At 45.8% G+C, this 27,658-nt stretch overlaps 1 protein-coding gene across 2 annotated transcripts in view; it reads right to left on the bottom strand.

Moving 5' to 3' along the window:
- The window catches only part of CLUH (clustered mitochondria homolog), a 51,610-nt gene extending 34,588 nt beyond the window's left edge, over positions 1-17,022 (bottom strand). The window contains exon 1 of one of the 2 annotated variants that reach the window (XM_067538014.1): positions 16,742-17,022. In XM_067538014.1, coding sequence (XP_067394115.1) covers positions 16,742-16,886 — 145 coding nt within the window. In that variant the 5' untranslated portion in view covers positions 16,887-17,022. Of the gene's footprint in view, positions 1-4,593; positions 5,990-16,741 lie in introns of those variants that run through there. The other variant, XM_067538013.1, reaches the window with a different exon arrangement.
- Between the last annotated feature and the right edge of the window lie 10,636 nt (positions 17,023-27,658).

Below are 27,658 nucleotides of genomic sequence, written 5' to 3'. Positions count from 1 at the left end.
CCAACCCGGCCACTCAACAGGGTCAAAGCAGATATTGCACACAAGCTTTTCTAAATAAATCCAGGGCTATGCTTCTCTTTACTACTTTTCTGGGCTGTAAAGCTTTCGAACTATTGGAGTGAGCAGCATTTTTGATGGACTGCTTCCTAGCAGAGCTCTCCACATCAACCACCATCATGCAATATAGCACAATATAGCCCCCACTGGCCATCAGGAAAGGATATGAATTGGTAAAGCTGTGGGGTGGAGAGGAGCAGCAAAGAAGTGACAGCTTAATGCCTACCCGCACCAGATGATCCAGCTCTTGCCAGGACCGTCTCAAGTTTGGGAGCAAGAAATTAATCCTGCACCAAAGGAGAGAGACTGCCTAGCAGATTAACCCAATAGTTTTGGTCTCTTTTGGGAAAAGAAAGATTGTTTTTCCAATCAAGCAAGGGTTTTCAGGACATTGCTGTTTCCAGGAAAGTTGTTGCTTTTGTTGAAACCACAACTTGCAGCACTGCAGGGGTAAGCATTGCATGCTCTGCAGTGATTCCCAAAGCATAGCAGAGCTTCGCATGGAAGTTTCGCCTAACCACTTTTAAAAGTGGCCCAGGGCCCATTTTCACTGCTGCTCTGTAGAACCAGAGAGAAAGGGAGAGTACCAACCAGAAAAAAAAAAAGCTGCCTTGTCTCTTGGCATTTTCCACAGAGAAATGCTTGAGGTAAACAAACTGCACAAAGAGGGAAAGGAAAACAATTTTACAATTTTCACCTTCAATAAATTTAAGATTGTTAGTAACAAAAGGAATTTTTTTTGGTAAAGCAAAGCTTTTTTCTTTGATGGCATGCCGTTTTATTTTATAATTGTCAGTCCAAACCTGGAACCGATGTGTTGCCCTATTATATCAATGGATACACTCAAATTTCTTCAAAATGACAAAACATCTTTGGGCATCTCTCCTGTGTTTTTTATGTTTTAATTTACAAACGAACGTGTCTGTAGGATTGAGCCCCTACTCTGCACCAGAAAGTACAAAAGAAAACATTGTTAAAATCAGGTATGGTAATTTACTGAATCAAGTCTGGGAACGGGTTGTGGTCTTTTCAGAAACCTTAGCTCGGCGACTCCTTTCTGTTTAGCGACCCTGATCTTATCACTATAAACAGCAACATGGACATTCATTCTGTTTCTACATTAAACCTCTAACACGGCTTTGTAGTCATAACTGTAAGTTTTAATCTCCAGGTTCTTCTATAATTTAAAGTGATAGTACACACATACAGTAAGAATCCTCTGGGTCTGAGCCCTCCCTCCCAAGCTCTTCTAAAGTTACTCAACTATGCTTTCTTTGGACAGACACTTCAGCTGTGACTAAGTATTCTCGAACATTGGTTCACATCACAATCCTCATCTGTGTTCAGGTCCTGCTGACCCCTATGCTGAAAAAACAAGCAAACCAAAATATTATGGTGAAAACCAACTCTTCAGAGGGAATAGAGAAACCTGTAGTACTTGATCGAATTACATGTCACACCTGGCGTGAGAGTTTAAGTAGAAGAATTAGTTTCTATCTACTCACACGGACAAACAAACAAAAAACACTGAGACACAAGACACCGTATTTTGATTACCTCTATTTTTGCTGAGCCCAGAGGTGAGCTAGCACCTCACAAAAACAATTCGCTCAAGGTCCTTGCCAAGTGTAATTTTCATATCTGAATTTGAATACTACTGCCTGTCAGCCAGAGAGGTAGTGGAACACCAAAAATGTAGTTCCCTGTCCTATTTGAATGTTATGGAAGTATCAAACAGCTACATCAGTGGTTTTCAACCAGGGGTCTGCAGACTATGTCTAAGATTTCCAAAGGGATCTGCACTTCCATTTGAAATGTTTTAGGGGTCTGCAACCGAAAAAAGGTTGCAAACCACTGAGCTGAGTCATTCTGTTACTTAAAGAGACAACAATGCCTTTTAATAGAAACACTTTTTGCTGAGGAATTCATCCTCAGGCCTAAGACATAATGGCATAAATGCTGCCACAAGTTAACCCGCTGGGAAGTTACATTTCAAACCGAAGAAAAAAACGACACTGTCAAAATAAAGTGGGTTTTTTTTGTTTTTAGAATCCCCTTATCTGCACTTAGCAACACTAGCAGCATGCTGTTAAAGATGAGGAATTAAAAGCCTACTTTGTTCCTACTCAGCTTAAGCATGAGCCTATCACCATTGTGATTCCAGGTCCGTTTTGAGGATACAAACATGTCTTCACATTCTGAGCTAGGCTTCCAAACGCCAAACACTTGTCTTGTTTTTAAGCATGTCTGCCGACTGAAAATGCACATTTGGCACAAAGATCAAAACAAATAAGAACCCCATCACACTAAAAGCTTTCCCACCATCTTACTAGATGAACCCAAGACAACATTCAGGACCAAAATTCAATGGTGTTACACTGCTGTAAATATGAAGTGAGAGAGAAGAAGTCCATGCAGTTCCTGCAGAGTTACAGGGACAGAGAAGAGCAGAACCTGGGTGGAAACAGAAGCCTGACTGGATTATCACTTAGATCCCAGATTTAAGTGACTAATATTTAGATTTAAACCACGCTAGGGCCAGTTTTCAGAAAGAAGCGAAATGGGAAAAAGATATAACAAACCTGTTCTCCAAAGCATTTCCACTCGGAACATAAACCAGCATGCCTGCATAACTCCTTGGCACTGTTTGGGTAGAATTCTGCAACAAGGTGCTCTCATCTGGCCTAAGTTTTATATAAATACATTATGTTTAAAGACTGGCATTATAACAGCACGCACAAGTGTGCTACTGCAACGTCTCACTCTGTTTTATCGCTAGGGATATTGCCGCTTGAAGGAACAAGAAACGCAAATCAGATCCCATACCGAGTTCCAAGAGCAGATCACACTAACTCGGCTCCCAGGGTTTATGACATCACACCAGAACCCTCCACTAAGTGATTAAGCTTGAGGTTCACCGACTTCACTTACCTATTTTACATACCAGGTGGGATCTACTGAAAGAGATCTAAACTGTGAAGCTATCCAACACCACCAGTGGAGACTCCTTAGCCATGCTGCCCTGGCCTACTGGCTTATCCTCTGATCGTTCAACCAGTTTAAGCACTGGGCATATGGAGAAGAAGGGGGAGGAGGAGCAGTATCTTGCCCCAGTCTAGAGAGCAACTTCGTTCACAATGGCGCAGATAGCCCTGCCCACCCCTGGTCTGGCTCCACTAAGGGTGCCAAAAACTTCCAGAGCTGTTTTTTCTTCTGGTCCCCCCCCCCTTCCCCTGGCCTGTGCAATACTGTAAACAGCCCCTTGTAATCCAGCTCTGTCCTTCAAGCAGCACAATCATCTTGGGAGATGCCTAAACTGGGGCTGGATTTGCCAAAGAATAAAAGGAATATCAGACTAAATACCTTAGTACCTTTAGTACCCAGAAGTTTGCCCACACTCTGATATAACCACACATCTTGTGACACCATGTATGCACAGGTAATAGCCACATGACAGTCTGCAGAATCAAATGAAAGACTATTTATCATGCACCTTTCACAACCTCAAGGGCACCATCCTCCCCCCCACCGCTTTGAACATTCTAGATCTTTAAAATAAAAATAAAAGGGGAAAAACTTCCACAGACACATTTATTCCCCCCACCCTCCCAACCATGGAACTTCACCCTGGAAGTTACAATGGCCCAAGGTTAGGGTTCCATTCTGCTTTACCCATCAGATCACGCTACTTCTCTGCAAACGAGGAAAAATTAAAGTGAGCTTGTAATCTTCACATCGCATATACACACATGCAACAAAACAAAAGGTGTTCACATTAACTCTCCCATACTGCACGTAAGTATGTATTGTGCCTCAGTAATATAGAATAAATAGGACCAACCAGTTCTGCGTGTCGAAGTTAGTGTTACAGTACTTATGCAGTTCCTGATCTGTGTATATGTGCATAAAGCTAACACTGCATTAGCTTACTCTTTTAAAGAGCCGGGGGAGGGAGGAGAATGCAACAACAAACACTAGTTGGTTGCACAATGCAAAAGCACACTTGGATTTTAAAAATCAGCCACCCTGATTTTTCAACATCCTGTATCTAAATATAGTTCTGCACAAATTTGTAATTTTTGCACATTACCATAGTGCTGCACTTATGAAAGAGACTCGTTGCACATATAAAACCTCTTTAAAAAGATCACAACCTTGCAATTTCATACAGCAACTATTCCTTACTGTGCTCTAGTCACTTGTGAAGTCAGGTTTAGATTGCAGTGATTGAGTTCTGTGCACAAAGAAAGCTTGCTTTCATAAGATGGAAATAAAAAAAAAAAAAGCTTTTGTGCAAATCTCTCTCTCACACACACACACACACACACACACACACACACACACACACACACAGAGAGAGAGAGAGAGAGAGAGAGAGAGAGAGAGCGCGGCTGAGAGAACCATGGGCTATTTCAGCCCAAGAGGAAAAGTTTTGAGATAGTTAAGTGAGTGAACACAGAGTCTGTATGGAAATTTGCTCCTTCCCAGCATATACCTCCCCCACCCGGAAGAATAAAAAGTCACACCACCAAGCACCTAAAAAACAAAGCTTCCTTTTCCTCCTCCTCTTCTTCTGCTTTGATGGCAGCATGGTTGCGTCAAGATCAGGACCAAGGTTTAACTCGCCATCTAGGCCGACTGCAGGATCGGTCAGTAAGTAACAAGTGCTTTTATCCTGGATCATACGTGTAGTCTCGTCTGTGATGAGCGCCGACAAGACCATCTTTTGGACATTCTGTCTTTCCTCAGCCGTTAGAGGCAGATTAGATTCGGGGGTTTCAAGTGTTTCACAGCTCCCCAAGTTAGGAACATTAGTTCTGTGTTTTAATTGGGCCCCCAGGTCTGCTAAAGACGGTTCTTCCAAATTTGAGGCTTTTCCCCTCTCAGAGACGTCTTGGTTTTGCTGCCAATCTCCTCTGTCACCTGGTACAACAGGCTCTTTCTGGTTGCATGATTTAGAGTCTAGGCCCTTGTCCTCAAATTTCCCACAACTCTGGCAGGCCTCAAGTGATTGAGAATGATTTAACAGTGTAGCTGATCCCCTCTCAAGGTCGACAGGAAGGACAACCAGCGCAGAAGATGCCTGCGCCTGCTTTAGTAAGCCAGCAACAGTAACACTGAGTTTCGAGCAGCTGTTTTCACAGGCCTTCACTGTTTCTTTGCTGCCCTTCTCCTTGGGAAAGTCTTGGCGACATTCCGGCTGGTTTTGCAGACATTCATTCGATGCATTACTGAGAATAATGTCTGGGTAGGGTGCTGCGCACCTGCAAGCTTCCGAGACGTCTGACTTCATTTGAACAGGGAGAGAGACATCAGACGATGCAGTGCAACTAACTGGAGATTTGGGTAAGAGAGGGGCCCTCTCAGAAGAATTAAAGCTGTGCGCCTGGAAAATTAGATCCGTGATGTGTCTGCAACAGTTTGCAAAGATACTGTTTCCCATGATTACAGGTTATATAGATAACAAAAGGACCAAACCGGAGAAATTAATTTTGTTTGCAGTCTCTTTGTTTGTACACATACATTAAAGTATAGAGCAAAGACAGATCTCACACAGTCTGCAGTTTGGACTTGTTAACGCTGTCACATAGCTAGGTCACCAGAATTTTTACTTGAACCCCATGAGACAAAAAGCACAAGACTAATAATTTAAATTGTCAGCACGCAGAAAAAGTCAGGGAACAAAGGAAGTATTCTCTTAAACACTCAACCGTTTCTTCCGTTCTAATATCTTAAGCAGATTTAAACCTTAGATTCACGGTAGTGGGAGTTCTCTCCAAGATCCTTCCAGTGACCTTCATCTTCCAAACATCTTTGCATCTGTCTCCAAAATAGCAAGCTGCAGAATGCCAGGACATCCACTAAGTAAAACAGAAGTTCGCCAAAGCTGAAGACTTCCTCCTTCCCTCGCTATCCCAGAGACAGAAAAGAAAAAAATCAAAGTTCTTCAAAGTCACTAAGAGAGAGTGGATACTAGCTTGATTGGTAGAGCCCAAAAGTTAGTTAAAAATAGAGTGCCGATAGCAGGATCTGCACTGATGCAGTATGGGATGATGTTACAGCATTTCAGCTCTGCCAAGTTTATAAACAAATGGGATGCATTGAATTACAAAACAAGACTAGTTACTATGGCATGCCTAGGCTTATGCAGAGCCATCCATACTAAACAGACTGGCATAAAAGGGATTGTGGGGAGTGAAGTAGGTATCAGAGTTGCCAAATGAGTTTTCTGGCCCCACAAAACGCCTGTTTCAAACTAACTTAAGGAATCCCCCAGTAACTTTGCAGGAGGTGTAGGTTACAGATTTTCACCTTGCAACGAGCACTAAAAACCTACCATTTCAACAGGCTACACTACAAATCAAAGCTGCCACATAAGAGTATTGAAAGAACAAAAAAGTAAGCCACATATCCCCACCCAATCCCCTTGCTTTCTTCCTATCCCATATACCAGCTCAGCATGGCTTTTAAGGATTCATCTTGTACCTTCAGCACCACTAAGGTGTGGGCACATATGCCCCATTAAAGTGTCCAGTAAGCTTTTCATTATATTATTTGCTTCTGTGGTGTTACCTGGCAGTTATGTCCCTTTGGAGACACAGCCTCTAATGAAAGATACTTTGGGAAGACATTTTTCAAGGAAGAATATCACAAAGTCATGTTCCAAGAAAGATACTCATTCTGAACCATATACATAACAGAAGAATAATTTCTCTTAAGAAAATCTTAGGAAGTTAGATCCAACCATCAGAGCAGAATTTTATACTCCAGCCAATGCCCTGCCAAAGAGAAATGGAACTAAGAGGTTGAAAAAACAGGCTGAAAGCTCTTTATACAAAATTAAACCCCAGATTAGCTTCTATTGTTCTTTTATTTCTCCTTTTTAAAAGAGCAGAACAAAAATCTCTGCCACTGAAAGTCATTCTAGTTCCAGATCCAGTCAAGGCAGTTAAGATTTCCTTTTTTTAGGACTTGTGTCTCATTGCCGCTTTTATGAGAAGCAGTGAGGGCCTAAAGCAAACCCTTAATCCTGAGTCGTCCCATCAATCTTCAGGATCTACTGCCAAGTTTGAAATGTTAAAGTACGTCTACATCTTCCGACTAATGTCTCTTTCAAAAGCATCAGAAAACAGGGCAGCAGACACACTGACAGCTTCAACTCCCCCCCTTTCTAAATAGAAGCACAACTTGTACATGCTCCAGACTTCAGTTTAAAAACCTATGAGCCCATGTGGGTGTTTATGTAAAAGATAACCTCCTAGAAGAGACCCTCCTGGTACAGACTCATTCTATTTTAAAATGGCTTTGCTAACTGCAAATTTAAATGTAATTCTAGTTACCAAAATCTGTACATTCACCAAGTTTATCATTTTACTTCTACACAACGTGTACATAGTTCCAAACTGGTAATAAAGAGCCAAGCAGAAACCCAATTTAAGCAGATGCAACTACCATGTTCATCAATAGCAGCTGGATCTACTTATTCCATGGGAGAATCTTGGCCAAACTGTTAGCTCAAACCGAACAAGTTACATTTAAGCTATTCGTACAACACACTCTAAGACCCTCTTTAGGGACATTAAGTTCTGCCTACAGGACTGTGTTGGGCAAACACCATCTGGGAAGAGAAGTCGTTTCTTCCACTGATAAGAGATCTCTCTCTGTTTCAGACAAGTCACCTAACACTGCCTCAGTTCATACCAAGGTAAGTGTAACTAGGAGAGTAACATAAGGTTGGTGTTATAGCGTGTGAAGGCTGATATTTGTGGAGGAAGAAGCAAGTTTAATAGGGACCCTCAAAAGCTTATGCCATCTTCAAAGGAGGATCAATTATTTCCTTAAGATTCTATCCAGAGAGGCAGGATGTCATGGGAACTGTCCCCCTTCACTCCATCGGGGGCACCTATAATCACTAGGTTCCAACTTTCCAAATTAATTTCCATTGCCTCTTCCGATGCAACCAACATGTTTTCCTGAGTAAGCGCCCTAAGCAAATGTGTTGGAGCTGTCCCCTAAATAAATCCATGTTTGTTTTAAACCACCTGCAGTTACCAGAAGGGTTACAAGTATCACAGTTAGTTTCCAGAGGCGTTTTGGGCACACAGACTGGTGACATGTGAAGTTCCTTCACTCTCTCTAGTTTGCAGCTGATGAAGAGAGTTCGTCAGCCTCACAGAAAAAGCTATGTCCTTTCCAGTTTAAACAGGCGGTAAAACCTGAGATGGCAAGTGCTGAGTTGGGAGTCTCTTCTGAGGGCACTACATACAAGAATACAGATTTAAGTGGGGAAACTTCTTCACTCTTTTAAAGAGAGTGGAATCACACCACAATATGATTAGTTAGGCCCAACCATGCTCCATTTAAGCCACGTTTAACAAAAGAGTTGTTCTAATGCAGGTAGAAGTTTGCACCTTTTAGGCTTTTTCATGGATACTGGAATAATATTTTTGCTGTAGTTGCCCCTCCAGGCCATACTCATTTGTCCTGTGTCAATCCTGATGGCTCAGAGGGCTCTTTCCTGCAGCAACTGAAATGCTTTCTAAGGTTTGGACTTAGCATCTCTGTTCCCCCACCTGCACTGGCCACGTCTGGGAGTTACAGATCAACCAATTTCTAACATGGTTTGGCTGGCCAAAACTTTTTTAAAAACTTGGATCTTCCATTGGCTGGCCAAAAGGCTTGTCTGCAAAGGTAAACAGTTCACATATTGCTCCCAAACTCTGTTTAAAGGCCAGAGCCTAAGACAAAGTGCAAAGTTCAAAAAAATATATATCAGCAACTACAGGGGATTGTGTCTTGACTTCCCAAATTAAGGGGGCGGGGGAAAAAAACCCAAGACTGATGATAAGGGCACCTGGAACCCGGAACAGGGATAATTTTTACACTGGTTTGGTTTTCTGCAGTTAAAAAGACACTATAAAAGGGCATTTGATTTTTAGACAGGCCCTTAACCTAAAAGCATTAGTAACAGATAAGGAATTTTGTTTTAAACGGACCGCTCCTTTAAAATCTTTCTTCTGAAAAGAAAGGGCAAGGGGAAGGGAGAAGACAGAAATATAGTAGCAAAGATTTCAAAACACAGGAGCAGAGATTTCACTTTTCCTGAAAGCTGGAATGACGTTTATTCAAATGAATGTAGCTCTGCCCTAGGGTGAAGAGTTTGTTGCAGGGACTAAAGGTCTGTATGCCACTTACTAAAAGCCAAAGGCAGATTAATCAATTATTCTAGTTAAGAGCAGTTTTAAAAAAAAGTTACAACAGAACACAAAGCTCATCCATTTGTAAGAGCTGCCACATGGCCTATACAGTAAAGCTTATTTAACTAAAGTGCTCATGTGCTTACTGAGATGAGAAAAAGTTCTTTTACTATTATTTATGCAGTGCCTAACTAAGTGTCATGCAGGACAAATGGAAGACCTGTATACTGCTCCAATGATCCTACAATCTAACCTGAGCCATGACACAACTGAGGGGCTGGAGGGAGATGAAGCATGAAGGAACAGGGAGGATGAGAGTTGCCATAATGACTGGTTACTTTACATGCCCATCTTGATTATTCTGGGAAATTAAAAAAACAAACAAACAAACCTTCCCTACCTTCCCCCAAGTGCTCATTGCTTCCCCCTGCCTTTTTTTTTAGGCCTCATAAAAAAAAAAAGTGAATCTTTAGAGCCTTGTCTACATCAGAGGATTGTAACAAACAATTTCCACCCAGGTTAACACTAAGTTTTAGATGCAATAGTGAGGATTACTTTATAAAATTCCCTCGTGTAGAGGCTGCCGAAGGTCTCTGCAGAGAGACTTGTCAAACACTAACGTCGGCAAACAGGCGTGTAGAGACAGTGGTGTTTGAAAGTTGATCTGCTTCCAAAAACAAAGCCAGTCACGGATTTCAGTGCTGAAGGAGTGATGTCGTTCGTTTTATTGTTTGTGCTCCATCCAAATCCTACACTCTCCACTGGCGGTTCTTACTTTTCACATACAAATAAATATGCAGGATGGAACTTCAGGCCTTTAAATAACTCCTCAAAATAACGGACCGCCTAGATAGACCAACTAAACATGTGACAAGAAAGTAAATGGAGCCTCCAAAGTTGCCATCTGAATACCTTCCACATCTACTATCACTCACTTGCAGAGAACCTAAGACAGCAGTACTCTACAATGTAAAGACCAGCCCCTTTCGAAGCACTTGCTTTAAAAACTTCCCCGGTCAAGTGACAGACAGCGATAGCAGATCCTTAGATTAAAAAGCTGTCTCTTGACCTTGTTACTGTTGTACGACTGCACTTGCATCTCAACAGCTGTTTTCTCACAAGTGCCTGTTCAAATCAAAGGCGCAACAAGATGTATCTGGAACGTACGGCTGAACTAGAAGAGAGGCAACAAGAAAAGCCAGGCTCCGAGAGGCACCAGAAGAAGCAGGGGTGAACTGCATTCCTTTGCACTGACTGGATGTATTATTAAATCTGTACCTGAGACATGCTCGGATCTGAAGCAGTGACAGCAGTAAGAACGCTAGTAATCCAGGAAACGCATTATCATCATCTCCTGACTTTGTATAGGTTAACTAAACATAAGAGTTAACTATCCTATACTTGTCCTTGCTGAAAAATATTAAATGAATAAAGAGTGCAAGGAGTTTAAAAGAAAGGCAATCTTCATGTAAAAGAAAGAAAAGGTTGCATTTCATCAGCTACAAGTAAACGCCGAGCTCAGCAGGTACAAAATTACACCTAGCTTCTACACAATACTGGCAGAACTCCTTCAAACAAAGTAATGTTTCAATTATTGATGTAACATTAATAAGAAATACACAGGAATTGTCACACTGGAATGAAATGTTGATCTATCATCTCATGTGAGCAGAAGCCTGGAAGCCAGGAACTATGAAATTTTAATGACAGCTCTCAGACTCCTTCTGTGGCTGTGCATAAGTTATTTAACCTCTCAGTTTCCTCCCTGGTGATTATACCTCCCTACCTCACAGTGATGTTGGAAGGATTCACTAAGTAGTATAGGTCAACTGCTTTTAACCCAGAAAGCATACAGTTTTTTCTCTCTTGCCTTTGGTCTACACCTGATGCTTTAGAAGGAAGTGAAAGTCCCTCAAAATGCACCTAGCCAATCGTACATTACTGTAACATGGAGAGGATTTTTTTCCTCCCAACCCCAGCTAGCAATCTATCAGTTAATGCCCTGAAGCACAAGATTATGCACTGTAAGTTTTTAACTAAGTTAGTGGAACTGCAAACATGTCATCCATTTAAAAAAAAAAAAAAAAAAAAAAAAAGGAAAAAAATGTGCTCAACATGACATTCCTGCACCCTTGAATTACTTCCAGTCCACTCAGTCACCTAAAACAGATGAACTTTGGCTTAGGTAGACGCGTCAACAGTTTACTACTACGTAACAATTTTTAAAAAGAGCCAGCCAACTCACATATAGGTGCAAACTTTTCTCTCACTTAGATGTAGGTCTTCCCCAATGTGTATTGCAGTCACCCTTCTCTGTGTGTGCGTGTTAAGACGATCAGGGAAGGAATTGCGTTTGGGATCAACATTCCGGTTTATACACTTATCTGCTCAACACTCTTTAAAAAACAAATCTGAGCACCTTTCAAATTAAGATTCAAGTTTTAAAAAATGAGATGCATGTTTTTAATGTGTCTTTAGTCCTCGTGAAGGATGCCCTATTGACAGCCCTAGAGTTGAAGCCCTCTAGTTATCCACAGAACAGGACAGCAGCATTGCAAGCTTCCCCAGAGTGCACCCCTATGGTTGAGCCCCCTCTGCTAAGGCTGACAATGAGGGTAGTAACTCTAACATCTGCCTATTAAGAAATGGATTAAAGTCAGCCACTCACAGATCGCTGAGCAGCTTGATCAGACGGTAACTTTTGCTCACTATCAACCTGAACTGGATTTAAATTAGAGACCTATAGACAAATGGCTCATCATCCTCATTACCCACTTCCTTGAGCCACCCAGGCTCCCTAGTTTAATGTTGCAGGATGGCCAGATGATAATCAGCTAAACGTGCAATGTTCAGTCAAAGACTCTCATGTCTTTTGTTGGGGGGGAGGGAGAGGGGAATATTCTGCATATTATTTCAAATTCTCCTAATTTGGCCACTCAAATTTTGAAATGAATGACCCTCCTTGAATATTTTCTGACATCTCTTAAAAATGCTCAGGCTTAGTTTCTACAATGATGTCAGTCTCTCACCATTAACATAATATCCAGAAACACCGGCACCAACGAAATATAATTTGCATGTTTATATTATATACAACATACCTGGAATGAGTTTAGTGGCCTCAGGACAATTCCCTTTGAACAAGCAACCCCATCAACCACCACTACAACTGGCACTAAGTGATAGATAACAGACAACAGTGCCTAACATAGGACTAAGCCCCAGGGTTCTAAAACTCAGGCCAACTCCCATTAGAACATCAATGGGAGTCTGCCCAAGTAAGGACATCAAGATTTCTCCAAAAAATAAACATCCATTTAATCTGAATACCTTATGCAAAGGCAAAATTCATGCCAATTTCTAGGCATTCAGTACCTGTGTTGTCGATTCATTAGGTAAGTAATTATACACATTACATGGCTCTATACTTTGTGTAGTGTAAACATTAAATTGCACACGAGCAACACTTGGGAAGATCAGAAATTTAATCCCCTAAAAAATACAATGACCAAAGACAAAATGTGAGTCTATGATTACGGTAAAGTTTTGCACTATAGTTTAAACCACATTAATGGGAAGATGTTCAGTGGCAACTTTTTCAAGTGACCTCCTCCTCCCACAGCAGCCATTACAGAATACACTCTTCTTTCACACAGAACTGCAGTCGGCACATTATTTCGGCACGCTGAAACAATCCGGGACTTGATATTTGATACAACGATGTCAAATCCACCATAAGGTTGTGGAGAAGAGATTTGGGGAGGGGAAAAAAAGTGGTGAAATCTAGATTTACAATATCAAAGAACGATACAGAGGAGGGAATCTTGGAAAATACAAATCTCTGTGTGTGGTGGTTTTGCAATCGCAATCACGCCAGCAGAGACACCGTAATCATCATTATCTGTGTTACAACAGCAACTGGAATCAGGGCCCTATTGTGCTAAGCTCTTACTGGGTGTTTGCACAGAGAATTCACTATCTAGACAGACCAGGGTTGAGAGGGAAAGTGACTTGCCCCAGATCCCACAGCAGGTGAAGGGCAGGGTTGGAAACAGACCTGAAACCAGGGGACACTGCTCCCCTCCCCCCCCCATGTAAGACACTTCGTCTCTCGCCTCTTGTACCCTCCCCACCTGAGCTCCTCGCAGAGGAATAACGCTCACACCCCCGTGAGATGTGTCTCCCTCGCAGGGGCCGGACCCACAGCAAGGTCACCCCGCCAGTCAGTGTCAGAGCTGGGAATAATGCAGCAGTCCCCTCCTCCACCTGCTGCAGCAGGCTCGCTGCTCAGCTCTGGCCCTCCCCACCTCTCCCTGGAGCCCAGAAGGGGAAAGCCCCCGGGGCACTAAACACCCAGCCCCCAGGCGAGCGGGGGGATCGATCCCACACATCCCCCCCGCAGCAGCAGCAGGCAGAGCCGCTGTCTCTTTAAATCCCTGCCAGCGGCTCAGGCCGGGAGGGAGCGCGTGGAACTTCGGGGTCGCTACATTCGCTCAAGCCACGGTGGGTGGAACCTTTACTCTGGGCTGGGAGCTACCACGTGTGCGCGCGAGGGGGGAGGGAGGGATCCCCTCCACCACTGTCCTGAGCGCTCCATATCAGACTCCCCCCCCCCCCCGCCAGCGTGGTTCCTCCCCCTTCCCAACTCCCCAGTATTCCTTCCTTCCCATCCCAAGCCCGGAGCAGACCAACGTGCAAGACAAGGGGGGAGGAAGAGGAGACGGAGAGTTCCCTGCCTCTGGGCAGGGGTATTCAGCAGTCCGTCCGTCCCCCTTCCCGTGGTTAACGACCCTGCCCCAGAGGAGGATGGGCAGACCTGCGGACGCGGTGGACACACCCACCACCAGCGAAGGTCTCATCACCGCCCCCCCCCCTCGCGGCCGGTTGCACAGTGGTACCTTCCACTGAAGGTGACCTTCATTCATTGGCGTTAGGACAGAGGCGAGGAAGCGGCAGGACGCAGGATTGGCTGCCGCTGGGAGGGACGCAGGCGCCGCGCGCTGCCCCCCCAGTCCCCGCCCACTTGCCCCACTTCTGGCTGCAGAGCACGGGCCAGCCCGCAGCCCCCCGGCCTCTCCCCGCCCAGCACAGCCCTGCTCGCCCGCCGCTCCCCAGGAGGGCCAAAGCCAACCCCCCCCCCCAACTCCCGCCGCCCTCCAGCCCAGCACCCCGTGCGCCGAAGGGTACAGGGAGGGGAGGCGGTCGTGTCACGCACAGCCCCTCCAGAGCCGGCCGTGTTCCCTTGGCCCACGTTGGTGCAGATATGGAGGAAGGAAGATCCCCAGAGTTGGGGGGGGGGGGTTAAAGAAACAGTCAGCGATGTGAATTGAATATGAAGAGGTGTACTCAGGCCATGCAAAAGGCTTTGCCTCCACTTCTTGCGGGGTGGCGGGGTGCAAAGAGAAGGGTGAAGGTTAAAGAATTTAAACCAAGCAAGCAAAACCTCTCCCTGCCACTGACAATCAGAGGAGGAGGCGGCAGCAGCAATGAAATAATCTGGGCCGGTAAGAAGCAGAAGTCTATTGGTTCCAGTCACGCCTTTCCTAACCATCCCTAGGCCTCTTCTTTGGGAGGGCTGGATGCCGGGTAGACTAGGGCATTAAGTGTATATAAACTATTTTGGTTTTTAAGGTTTTTTAATTTTGGCTTTCTTACAAAAAAATCTTTCAGGCCCTCTTTATCACAGGTTCTCCTCTGCTTGCCTGTCCTTTAGAATGCTCCCGCGCAGATCCTAAACTTTCTAGGCTTATGGGAAAACCGCTGGGAAATCCCAGGGATGTTTATTGTGGGTTTTAACAGCTTGGTTGCAGGGCAGCGGTTTGGAAATTAGCAGAAGTCTCCTTTATTCAACAGGCCAGTCATTGGAATTAAATAGGTATTAGAATGAAAGTTTAATCTTTAAAATCCCTTCCCCTCTGGATTGCTCAGCTTTCACTCTTGGCTCCTGACATATCACTATTCATCTAGTTTATACAGTGGTCAAGTCTAGGCTGCACCTGAATTTCTCATGTGAAGAACCAACCAAGATTAAAAATATTTCAGGGCTTCTTTATACATCTAGAGCAGCAACAAAGGGGCATAAGCCTTTTAAAAATGTGGTGTTCTCTCAATTTTCTTCAGAACTCCCCCGTGTTCCTCATTCGCTCCAGGATCCCCCTCTAAATTTTGACAGAAAATAAACACTGAAGACTTTTCTGTACAGCTTTAACTCAGCTGGGGTGGCCAGATCAAGAGTATTAAGGCCAAGAACAGGAGAGGCTAAGTCCAACCCTTTTCTAATACCCCCTCCTTTGAAAGCCGTCCTGCACTCTTGGAGTCCATTCTCTCCTATGTATATTGGAACCTCCCAGAGAAGAGACAATCTCCCCAAATAGCATAAGCATAGCAAAGGAGGTGAGGGGAGATAAGAAAAAAGACTCCTTAGCCACCCCCAGATCTCAGCCCCTTCCCTCCAGGAAGACCCCTCCATACAGGAAACTCACACAGCAACAGAGGCGGGTCCCCCTCCCTACAGTCCTGGCTCCACCAGAACGTGTTTCTAACAATAAGGGGCGGGGGGGGGGTCCTCTCTGTGCAACATTGCTGAGAAAAGCAATCCCCCCAGTACAGCTGGCCCCACTGACAGCCACTTTCCTACAGCCCTCAGTGCAACAGGAGAGGCACTTACAGCACACAGAGAGGTACCTCACACACACACAGGCGGGGGGCGGGGTCACAAGACACCCTCCTACTGTACCCCCAGTGAATCAGCCACTATGCAGCCCCTCCCCCAACAGTACAGCGGGTCCCACCAGGCAGCTTCCTCCCTGAGTAAGTGGGGCGTCCTCCCCCCCAACACACGGGGCTGTGCACAGCACAGAGGAGCGTTCCCAACCCAACCCATGGAGCTGTCCTGGGCTGCACACTCGGGAATCTCCTCCCCCACTTCCTGCATTAAGAGAGGGCTGCACGTGGGGGGGGAGTCCCCAGTGGGGAGCCCCTTTCCCCCGATACGCGCCGGGGGAAGGCAATAGGGGCGGGCTTCCCCCAGCAAAAGGGGAGTAGCTCGTTACCTCCCTGCTTGCGCAACTCCCTTCCCCCCGCCCACTGCTAGGGCTTCCCTCCTCCTCCTTATGCAACCTTCTCTCCCCCCCCCCCCACGGTACCCGAGAGGCGCTGTCTTGGGGGAGGGGGGCCTCCCCCCTTCTGCAGCCCCCGCCCCCAACAGGAGGCCTCCCTCCTTTTACAGCCCCCCAACCCAAGAGGAGCTGCCTCCCCCCCATGTGCAGCCCCCTCCCGGCACCCGACGCGGGGGGTCCTGCTTCCTCGTGCAGCACCCGAGAGGCGAGGCCTTATGGGGGGGGTCTCCCCCCCCTTGTGCAGCCCCCTCCCCCAACTCCCAAGAGTAGAGGCCTTATGGGGGCTCCCCCCTTGTGCAGCCCCCCTGCCCCCAACAGCCACGAGGGGCGCGTGGGAAGTGTGTGGTGGGGTGCGCCCCCCTTTCTCACCGGGGCTCCCGGAGCGCGGCTCGTTCTCTGGCTGCCGCTTGCTGCTGCTGCTGCCTCCTAGGAGTCCCGGCTCCGGCTGCGGCTCCTCGCTCTGGGCAGCGGCCGGCACCGCCGCCGGCGGCATCTCGTCCGCTTTAATGACCATGGCCGGCTGCTGCTGCTGCTGCTGCTGCCGCCGCCGCGCGCGCTGCCCGTCCCGGACTCCGTGCCCTGCCGCTGCCGCTGGAAGGACAGAGCCAGTCACAGCCCCACGTGGTGCGCGCTCACCTCGGCCACCCCGACCTCTGACACGCCGCTGACTGGTAGGGCGCGGCAGCAGGGACAAACCTCCCCGCCGCCTTCCGAAAACGCCTTAAAGGCACAGGCGCCTGTTAAAGGAAAACCTGCGCGCGCTGGGCCCACAGTCTGTCTGTCTGTCTATCTATCTGCCAATCCCTATACGCTCTCTGTCTGGCTGGCGTCCTACTGTCTCTCCGTTCAAATCAGGGTGCCCAGACAGCAAGGGTGAATAGCCCCAAAAATCAGGACTGTGCCTGCAATCGGGACAGCTGATCAGCCCAATACAAACTGTATTCTGATGTACTGTATTGCAAAGCACTGCGTCTGGCTCAGACAGAGAGCACGCCTGCAATATTTCAGCCCGACAGGCAAACATTTGTCAGAGTTATAAAGCACAGGGAATGGACAGTGGTGATAATGGAAAGTTTGTACCAATTGAAGCGGGGCCGTGATTCGACTCTGGCAATAATATCAAGAAACCGTGTGTTGTCTGGAGCAATTAACATGGGGCCAGAATCCCAAATGATGGAGGCTGGCATTTTCAAATCTGAGGCACCCGAATCTTTATTTAATTTGGGCAGCTAAACAAAGTGGCCTGGTCTCTAAAAATGCCGAGCGCCTCTTGACTGCTGAAAATCAGGCCGGGATGCCTAAATATGGATTTAAGCATCTAACTTCAGGCACTCAAGTTTGAACACTTTGGTTTAAGTATATATAGGACACTGTCTTGCACCCACTGAAATCAATAGCAAAAATTTTATTCACTTCAATAAGAGCCAGATCTAGCCCATGGTATATATAATAATATATGACATTATGCAGTCCATATACTTCTGTATGCATAGCTATAAATATATACATAGTTTGTAAGACAGTAGTGTACAGATTAGAATGACTGGGGACAGGTTATTCGCAGTAAAGGTCATTTGACTCTGGAATTTGCCTGCTCCCCGTCGTCTGAAACAGCCTGAGTTTGCTGACCTTCATGCCATATGCTGCAAGGTCATCTTTGTGCTCAGGCTTTTTTTGGAGGAGGTGGGTTGAACTGTGAAAATGTTAATTGTTTGTGGCTTGGGAGATGGCTGTTGCCAATCACTAATATCTATGTTATGTTTCATAGCAACTTCTCTGTTTTTCTGAGAGTTTGCTGTTAAAGGGCTACATTCTGGTCCCTTCTTGCTGATTTAATAGCACCATGACTTCATGAATAGCCCCTACTTGCCTCAGTGGGACTGCTCGTGAAGTAACTTGGCACTCTTCAACATGAGTAAGGGTATCAGAATCTGGCCTGAAAGTAGTAGTTTTCAGCAAACTATCACTGTCTCCATTATCATTCTCCTTGCAAATTCTACCCCACAAAAGTGTATTCCTCAGCTTTAGGCTTGTCTGCACACAGAAGTTGTTCTGATTGTACTAACGGTGTGATCCCCCCAAGGTGTAAAGCTACACCCTGTGTAAAACCAAGTTTAAACCAATGTCAGTGGCCACATGCAAACTTGGACCGGTTTAACTAAATCAATGCAATGTTACACCTTTAATTAAACCAGTGCAATTCCGAGTGTAGATCTTTATGGAGAGAGTAATACCTGTGACCCGAAGTGATATGTGGACAGCAGAAAGGAAGGATTTTTTTCGGTGGACACCATTGGTGAATTATACTTGAATTGTAAGATCTTTGGGGCAGGAATTGTCTATTTGTTCTCTGTTTGTACAGCACCTAACGCAATGGGGTCCTGGTCCATGAAAGGCAAAGCTGTGGGCCATGGTAGGACGTAAGCCAGGGATGCAGCACAGGGTCTGAACCCATATACCTTATCTGCTTCATACAGGGTCCCTGTGGACAGAGGGTGGGCCTGGGCTCCTGTAGGGTGGTGGTGTGAAGACCCCGGAGCTAAGGACTGGAAGGCTCACAAAGCCTAAAGTTGGGTGGAAGTTCTGGTGTGATGCTACTAGGCTGTTGGTGGGTTGGTTTACCCCAAAAGGGGTAGGACTATAAGTGACCTGGCTGGGGGGTTGAGTAGCAGGAAGTGGCAGACTACTGAAGGGCTGGAGCAGCTGTTGGTAGGGGTGGCCGAAGGGCTGCTATGCCATGCCCAGCACAGAGGGAGGTGTGCCCCCGGTGAGAAGACTTTTCCACACAGCCACTGTAATTACGGTGGAAGGGGGAATGCGAGGGGTGCATCGTTTGGTTTTGATGTGATGCCCTGGGTGGACTGGTTCGTTTTGTTTTGTTTTTTATTTAAAAAATAATGTTGTGTGAGTAGGAACCGAATGGATGACAGCTCAGGGGAGTTTGTAGGGAAGTCAGAAACGGAGCAGGAGCAGAGGAACACGTATCTTTGAAAGTTTAATTTTATTATATAAATTGTTCTAAAAACCTGATGGAAAATGCCTTTAGCGTCACACCAAGGGCCACATTCTAAACCCTGACCGTGCTGGGTGGTCGCCTTAGGTCCTTGCTGACGCTACAGATAAGACGATATTAAGTGGAGTCAGGTTGTGACGTATTCACCTGCACAGCTGCACCTAACATGGTTAAGCCCGTCTACACAGCACTATCTCTTCCAGCACAACCTTATCTGCCTCTCCACCGCCTCTACCTTGATGCACAATGGTGTTCATGCCTGTGCAGTCTGAGGAAATCTGGGAGGCTATCCTCAACTGCCACCACAACTGGTGGCAGTGTTAGGGGACCATGGGTACTTTTCACATGGTCTGGCGAAGTATGGAAAGTTGTGTGCGACAGAGCTCTGGGAGGTTGGAGGACTGGCTAACACAGTTAGGTGCTCCTCTTTACAGGGACAGGAGAACCCTGGTAAAGCTTGGTTATCAGACGCCCAGGGCATGGGTATGTGATTCCGGTTGTGTGAACTTACCATGAGCTGGAGTGGCAAAGGGGTGCATCTGGCTGCACATCGGGAGGTGACATCTGGTCAGGATGACTCCAGAGCAGTAGCGGGCACATGGGCTGACCCAGGTGTGCCCAGTGCAGTGTGGGATAGCAGTGGTGTGGTAGAAAGCGAGAGCCTGAGACAGGAGGCCTGGTATAACAGGCCTGGATGCAGGACCCTGACGGTTGTCAGTCAGTCAGGGCAGGCGTGCTAGTGTGAGTTCCTCTCTGGACACCGTCTCAGCTTCTGCAGCTAGCTGACTCGATAGACCTCGTTAAGCATGACCCATAAATTACCACAGACTCGGATAAGTGCTGAAGGCGCTCGGCCAGGTTTATTGCAAGCGAAGCACGGGGATAGCGCCCCATAGGTGCTACAGGTACACTAGGGCAGGTGTGCTCGGTGCAATGGGCTGGCTCAGTTGACGACGGGACTTTCCGTTAGCCCCTCGGCCGGAAAAAGATACTCCTGCTAGGATCCCTTTCTTATACCCTGATACAAACAAGTTTCACACTGCATCTCTGATGCCGATGATTGTTCTATACCTTGCTTCCAAATCAAGCACAACATTTTCATCCATCATCCTGTCTCTTCTGTCTTAAGGTCAGGGTGTCTCTGTACTATCTCTCATGACTGTGTTTATGCACCTCTGTATCTTGGCCTGTTCTGCCTCCCTAGACTGTATTTCTGTTTGGGGAGCATTGGTACGGTCTCCCAGGCTTGTGTTTCTCCAATCACCATGTATTGGGGAAATTAGGACGACTAGTGCTTTAACAATACATTAACAATGCTGTATTTCTGCCAAGTTCCTGTATCAGTCAGTGACTTGTAAGCTGGCGAGCAGTTGCTGTTTCCTAAAGCCAGACTTTGGTTCAGGTCTTAGATCTTGTATCCAGGCCCATTATACCAGGCCTTATGTCTCAGGCTCTCACTTTCTACTACAGATGAGAGGAATGCCAGAAGCAGAACAGCTCACTTGAAATGAGGATGCATCCACCCGAACCTTACTCTGGGCTACCTCTTTCTGAAAGAGTTAATCCACTTCCAAAGCAGATCGATTAACACAGATTTAGATGCCAGGTAATCTGCAAAAAGAGCGTTCGTGTGTGCACACAAGGCAGCTTATCCCGAAAATATGAAAGTTAATCCAAAATAACTTTCCTGTAGAGACAAGCCCTGAGTACCACTTTGCTCACAACTGGGATTGAAATGTGATACGCCCAAACAACCAGGAATCCCAGATTAGCCTGTTGTGCATCCATGTGAACTGTATATGAGGCCAGCCATATTACAAACCGGCTACCATACCAGTAAAATATCTGTAGCACAGACAGGATCAGAGTTCCCATCTACATTACACATCCAAAGGTGTCAGGGACCCAGTGACATTATAATAGTCCCTCAGCATGGTTAAAGCATGCTTCCATTTTTAAAAACAATGAGCTCTCTCTTGAGATGCGCTGAGCACCTCTTACAAGAGTTAAAGGTGCAGTGTAACCCGCTGTTACGTGTCTTGCTGTCTGCCTGGTCTGCAGGTGTTCTAGACCTCTTGTAGGCGCCAGGTAAAGGAGTTGATCCTTTAGTTCACGCTATCGAGACCTGTGCTTTGTCTCTGTAGACCCCAGATTCAGTCCCTGCCCATGATCAAGGTGCTGGGCACCTCATGGGATGTGTCCTCAAATAACTAGCTAATGTTGGCACTCTGGGCTGTCTTTAAAAACGTTTGAGATGGACAGATCACTAGCATCCCGTTGAAGAGCTTTTCTGTCCCATTTGTTCATAGGCTGCTATTTCATTTCGGTGCGGGCACTCCTGAGTTCCTTTCCCCGATGAGCAGGTCTGGAGGCAGAAAAGACAAATCCATGTAGATCTGAGTCCTTTATTAAGAAAAAGGCATATTACAATGACATCTAAAGTACCAGTTCATATTGTAGTTTGTGGGTACATTTTGAAAAGCACTGGGTTAAAAAGCACAGCCAGCAACAACGTTCCCCATTGCCCCCTCGTTCTCTGTGAATAATGATGTCGTTAATAAACGGAACATTCAGATAGAACGGTATCAGACCTTTGGCTTCTGTCCCATTTTAATGGTTTCCCATAGCAAGACATATAAGCCGCACAAATGACTGTGCAATTCAGCCTCTGTGCAGGATCTCTCTCTCTCATCTCTCTCTCAGAAGGGTGACTTCAGTAGAGCTATGCTGGCCTACACCGGCTGAGGATCTGCTCCAGTTAGCCTTTATTCATGCAAGTAGCCCCATTACTTTCAGTCTGGACTTCATTAGGAGCACTTGGGTGAATGGGATTCCTCAGGTGAGTAAGTGTTGCATGATCCATCCTACCCACCTGCGTTTTCTTGAAGCATCAGAGCAAAGATGGGGATTAATTCTGCAAGGTGCGGAGTAATTCCTGGGCGGTGCAGAGCACCCTCAGCTCCCATTGATTTGGAACTGAGGCAGCTCAGTTGTTCCTCAAAGGACAGATCTGGCTGTTAGAGAGGGCTTCTTTTCCCAAACATGCAAAAATTTCTGGGGTGTCCACGTCCTAATGCTGCTTTGGTTTTGTTATCATTGTAATGATAATAAAGGGAAAGTGCATCTTTTAAAAAATATTGCATCAGTAACATTTATTGAAAAGGACAGGAGGAGCCTTAGTGATGTTCAATAAGTATTTTTACACAGATTTCACTTTTCTTCTAGACATGAACGTGCAACTTGAGCGTCCCATGTCTCTCAGGAGTGGATTAAGGTAGGATTTACTAGATCAAGTGATTTTTGTCTCCTGAAGTTCCAGGGCAATTTCATGGAGTTTTCTCTACGCCTGCTTCTGGGTTTGGTTTCCTGGCAGCATTCCCCTTTCTACTGGGAATGCAGTTTTGGGGTCCTAGGTCTGTTTGGAGTGGTGTGGGGTACTCGCCTCTGCTTTGGTAGAGTGTCTCCAGGCAGCACATCAAAGCCCTGGGATTCTCTAAGCTGACATGCAGTTAGTGCCTTTCCAGTGTCAGCCGAAAGGGCAGCTCATGCAGAGCGGGAAGAAAAGAACAAACTTGGCAATTGGGAGCAAAGGTCGAAGAGGACAGGTTCTCACTAGTGTGGCAAAGCGGCGCTTTTATCTTCATGCTTTTATACAGTACATCAGGCCTACGAGATCTTTAATGGGCCTTTAGAAACACAGGTACTTTTGATACAAGCACGTAGCAAAAATCACGGCTGGGCCTTCTCTCGGTTACCCAGCCTGGGTCCCAGCCATGAAAGCGAAATCACAACACGCCGACGTTATCCAGCGTGGGTGAAGCAACCTAAGGAAATCCCTCCCACCCTGCCTCCCCGTGGGACTTGGTAGTCAGGCTTCATGGCAGCACAAGCAGAGACCGTGGCAAGAACAGACTTGCACTGAGGAGACGGCATCATTATTACAGTGAGATTTGTTGGAGCAGCCTGCACTGGATCAAGCAAGAAGCACAATCTAGGGTGGTCAGTGACAGGACGAGGAGTCAGTAGAGTCCTCCTGGTTTCCAATTTGATTAAATGACTGACTCTCTTGGGCCAGGCACTCAGTGTCCTTGTGCTTCCAGTCTGCCTACCAGGACCCAGCTGCAAAACAGCCACTGCGTCACATTTCAGCTTTCCCGAGAAACTAGCTTTCGCTCCCCAAAAGCCATACAGGTGCCTGTTTGCTGGGCACATCTGCTGCACCTTCGTTTGGCTTTGTTTTTAACGTGACGGTTTCCAACGAGCCGTTGAGCTTGTCAGAGGCAAAAGTCCCATTGACGCTAATGGGAGTTCTGAGACTGATGGCTGGATATGCTAGCAGTGTGCAGAAGGAGGGACCCTAAGCATAATTTTTTCGGGCCCAGTACAAACTTGTAACATGGGCCCCTCCCACACACATACCACAATCCCTCATCCCATACATACAATCTCATGAGCCATGAAAAAAAGTTTGAATTCTGCAATTACTATTACATCTTCTACATTTCTGAAAAATGCCCCCCCCCCCCCTTTGCTATTTTTGTTTCTATAAATATCCTCAGGCATGATCTACAATTTAGCCTCAATTTTTTCCTCATGGTAATGGGGGTTGCAGCCCACAGGGCCTCCGGGCCCCGGTAAAGTGTATCCTTTCCCCCCCCGCCCAGGTGGGTGCCATGACCCTAAGTAAACCCCAGTTGCCCACACTTGACCACCTTCCATGCCAGCTAAGCCTTCTGTCATATGGGGAATTTAGGCCAGTGAAGGCAGGCCGCGTCTACTTTCACCCTGCCACTGGGTTTCTAACAAGGCGAAGGGCAGTTTTAATTCCTGCTGGAACTCCTTTGGAGCGTTGCTGGTGGGGAATGGCGAATGAGATCAGACTCTAGCTACACAACTTTCCTGGCCAACATTCCCTTCCCCTCTTTTTTTTTTTTTTTAGCTGTGCTGGCCACATAGACATAAAAGAAGTTGCTGCTGGCAATGGACTTTCTGCCAGGGCCACTGATGTAGATCCTGGAGTGACTCTGGCCCATCCTCAGGAAAAGCGAGTAGGTAGAATGACACTTTATTACCAGTCTCTTGTATGCTGGAGTCACTGCGCACTCCTAACAAGTTTTTGCTCCTTTTAGCCCCGTAGAGCCAATGCAGCTCTGGGCGAGTCACCTAGGTTCTATTCTGCCTCATGCATGGCCAGCAGAACTGTTGGTTAAATTGCAATCTTTGCTGCTGCTGTCGTGAGAGGCAGAAAGAGCACAGCCTGAATTTTCAGGGGCTAGGCCTGTGCGCGTGGTGGCGCGACCCTTGTAAAGTGAGCAGATTGGGAAGTAAAACCCTGAATCCATTGGAGTCAGTGGCCCAACCCAGTGGAGTCAGGATTTCACCATTGATATACGTCACTGAGGGAGTGTGCAACTTCACAAGATCACTGTCCTGAAGAACATACACACAGACTTAAACTTGGAGGGGAATGTTATGCCAAATGCATGGGGCTTATGCAAAGCCCAGCAGCATCACTTGACCAATTCAGAGACGATGGCTTTTTAAATATTTATGCTGGTGGGGGAAATTTCCCTACCAACTTGCCTAGGTAAAAACATAAGAGAAGTCTTCAGTGAATCAGTGACTGAAACCATCTGCATTTTACTTCAGGCAGCATGGCCAGATTCCAGACATGTTCTGAGACACAGGAACAATAACAGCAAGCAATGTAACTACATCCTCTCCCTAGCCCAGCCCAGCTGCTAGGTTACAATTCAGCTGGTGTGATCCTAGGGTATGACGTTGCTCATTTGCAGAAAGCATTATGTATTAAAAACTCAAAAGCAAAACAAAAGCCCGTTAGGCCATTGTATGATTCTAGAACAAAAGCTACAGTTTAAAAAGGAAAGGAAAGGACTATTAGGCTGTAGATAGAAAGTTCCCAGCACATGTATATACCAGACATCCATTTAACAACAATGTGTTATTGCTATGCGACCATTTTCAATCTAGTTGGGAAGCTCTACAAGTTAACATTAAATTGATTATACAAAGCATGTAGATTTTTATTCTTACACTCCCTGATATGTGCCTGTACATATATAGATATACAGTATAGATATAAGCTATGTTTATCCTGTCTGACTCACAGGGAGTCCAGGAAAGTGCTAGATATATGCACTGTACAAATCTCCTTTTTTAATAGATATCTTACATTCTGATAGTTAATTTACACTCAGACACTAGAGAGTCTATAAACACGCTCACCCATCAACAGTAGTTAGAAAACACGTGTATTTCATTAGGTGTGTGTTAATTCTTTGGACTCTTTGTGTCTTACATTACGCTTCAGATTAAAAAGTAGGACCACTGACTCTTTCATTTTTGATCATTTATATAAATACAAAGATTAAAAAACCATAGATTTTTTTCAACATATCTGCTTCAATCATAGTGTTTTCTCTTTAAAATTAAATATATATTTATATATAGCCTTCCCACAAAAGCACATCAATGAATAAAAAGGCCAATAACAAAGTTTAGGGGCTGATCCTGCAAGCTCTCAGGCAAAAATGCCCACATAAAGGGCTGCAGGGTCTGCCCCTTACAACTAACTTCAAACTACATTATTAATAAAAGGGCAAATCCTGATGTCCTCACTCAGGGCTAGATGGGAATATCCTTAATCATGGCAAGTGGTATCTTACCCACCTGCGTGGGTACTACAGTCTAGTCCTCGGTTTTTAACATAGATGAAACCCTTAGTGATGTCAGTGGGAGCATTGCCAGAGGCATGAGTGAGTGAACTCTGAGTAGGGGCGTCAGGATTTAGCTCCTAGGAATAGAAAGTGCTCCATTTAGCTCCTCTGTCTTGTCTATGGCTCATCAAAAAATACTGGGGCTTGCGCCTCCTCTCAGTTGCACTGGTGCAAATCCGAAGTGAAGCCAGTGACATCAATGGGGTTACAGTGGTGTAAGCAAAGTCAGGAATAGGCCCTATATTACATGCGGGTTATTGTTTTGGCTAATGGAATGTATACCCTCCCCCTGCCACCTCCCTGTAATCTTTGATCAGGATTTTGCAAGGTTGCAAGGTTGCAGTGTTACCTGCCAGGGAGGCATATGAGTAGCTTCCATGCAGGGCGAAATGGAAGATGTGGGCAGGAGGCAGGGCAGGGGAAGAATGGTTAAATTTAGCTGGAAATGAAGTAACCTCCTTGAATGAGCCTATAGTTATCGGTAAAGCAAGAAGGCTTCTACAGCTCCGATAGAATTGTTTCATTTACATACCAGCCACTGAGAAACAGATGATTGGTAGGAAATGATTTACAAAAGAGAACTATTTTTTTTATACTGGTCTGCTACAATCTCTGCATCAATGATTTTGTTATAAAAATGTAACTACGTCTGCCCATTAGGATTGGCCAGCAATGAAAAGAGAAGCTGTGCAAATCACAACTAAAATAAAGCCCAACTAAGAGAGTGCACAGTGAATTTATTAGCTACTCTGGAATTCACCGCCACCCGCACACACACAAAGAAAGAAATGTTCTCAGCTGAACCTCTGGGAACCTGAGAGACATAACCGTTTACAAAGGCGAGGTTCAAATCTTAATCAAGTCGAAGGGATACTGCATTTCCACCGGTATATTTGCACAACGCAATGCAAATTGCTTATTGCTTTCACTGTTCTCCCTCAAATTGTGTCATCAAAGCAGGATAGTAAACAGTCTGTGCGCTCCATATGGTAGAAATCTTATTACTTTGCTTTGCCAGCAGAGGGCCTTTTCCTTTTAACCGTTTTTAATAGAAACAGACAACAGGAAATCTCACTATAGCATTATAGGACAACTGGATCCATAAAGTAGGTGTTTCTTACGGAGTGCATGTTTTTCTCTTGTTAATAACTTAGACGTTTAGCATAAATACTCCTGATTTTTCCGCAGAACCTCTTTGCCTGGGCTTCCGAGGCCGTTTTAGCCACAAGGCGTTAAGAAGTTTTACGCACAAGAGAAGCACGTCCAGCAAACTACGCGTCACGGTGGCCATGATCACACTTGTGCTGATGAAACACCATTGTTGGGGCCGGATCCTCAGCTGATGTCAAGTGATGTAGCTCCGCTGAAGCTGCATCGGTTTTATCCCAGCGAGGGACGAGGCCCTGGATTTCTAACTGAAGCTGCTGGCGTGGGTTTTTTCCCCCCCTTTTCATTCAAACAAATTGATGTGGTACAAGCTCAGGGCAGTAGCTGAGCTGGCCTCTCAGCTCAGTAATACACGGATCACTTAGAGCG

Source organism: Emydura macquarii, unplaced genomic scaffold, assembly GCF_026122565.2.
Source record: "Emydura macquarii macquarii isolate MOO-44397 ecotype Brisbane River unplaced genomic scaffold, CSIRO-AGI_Emac_v2 contig_450, whole genome shotgun sequence".
Classification (NCBI taxonomy): domain Eukaryota; kingdom Metazoa; phylum Chordata; order Testudines; family Chelidae; genus Emydura; species Emydura macquarii.
The sequence above is the reverse complement of the archived record's forward strand: the minus strand, read 5'-3'. Positions and strand labels throughout refer to the sequence as shown.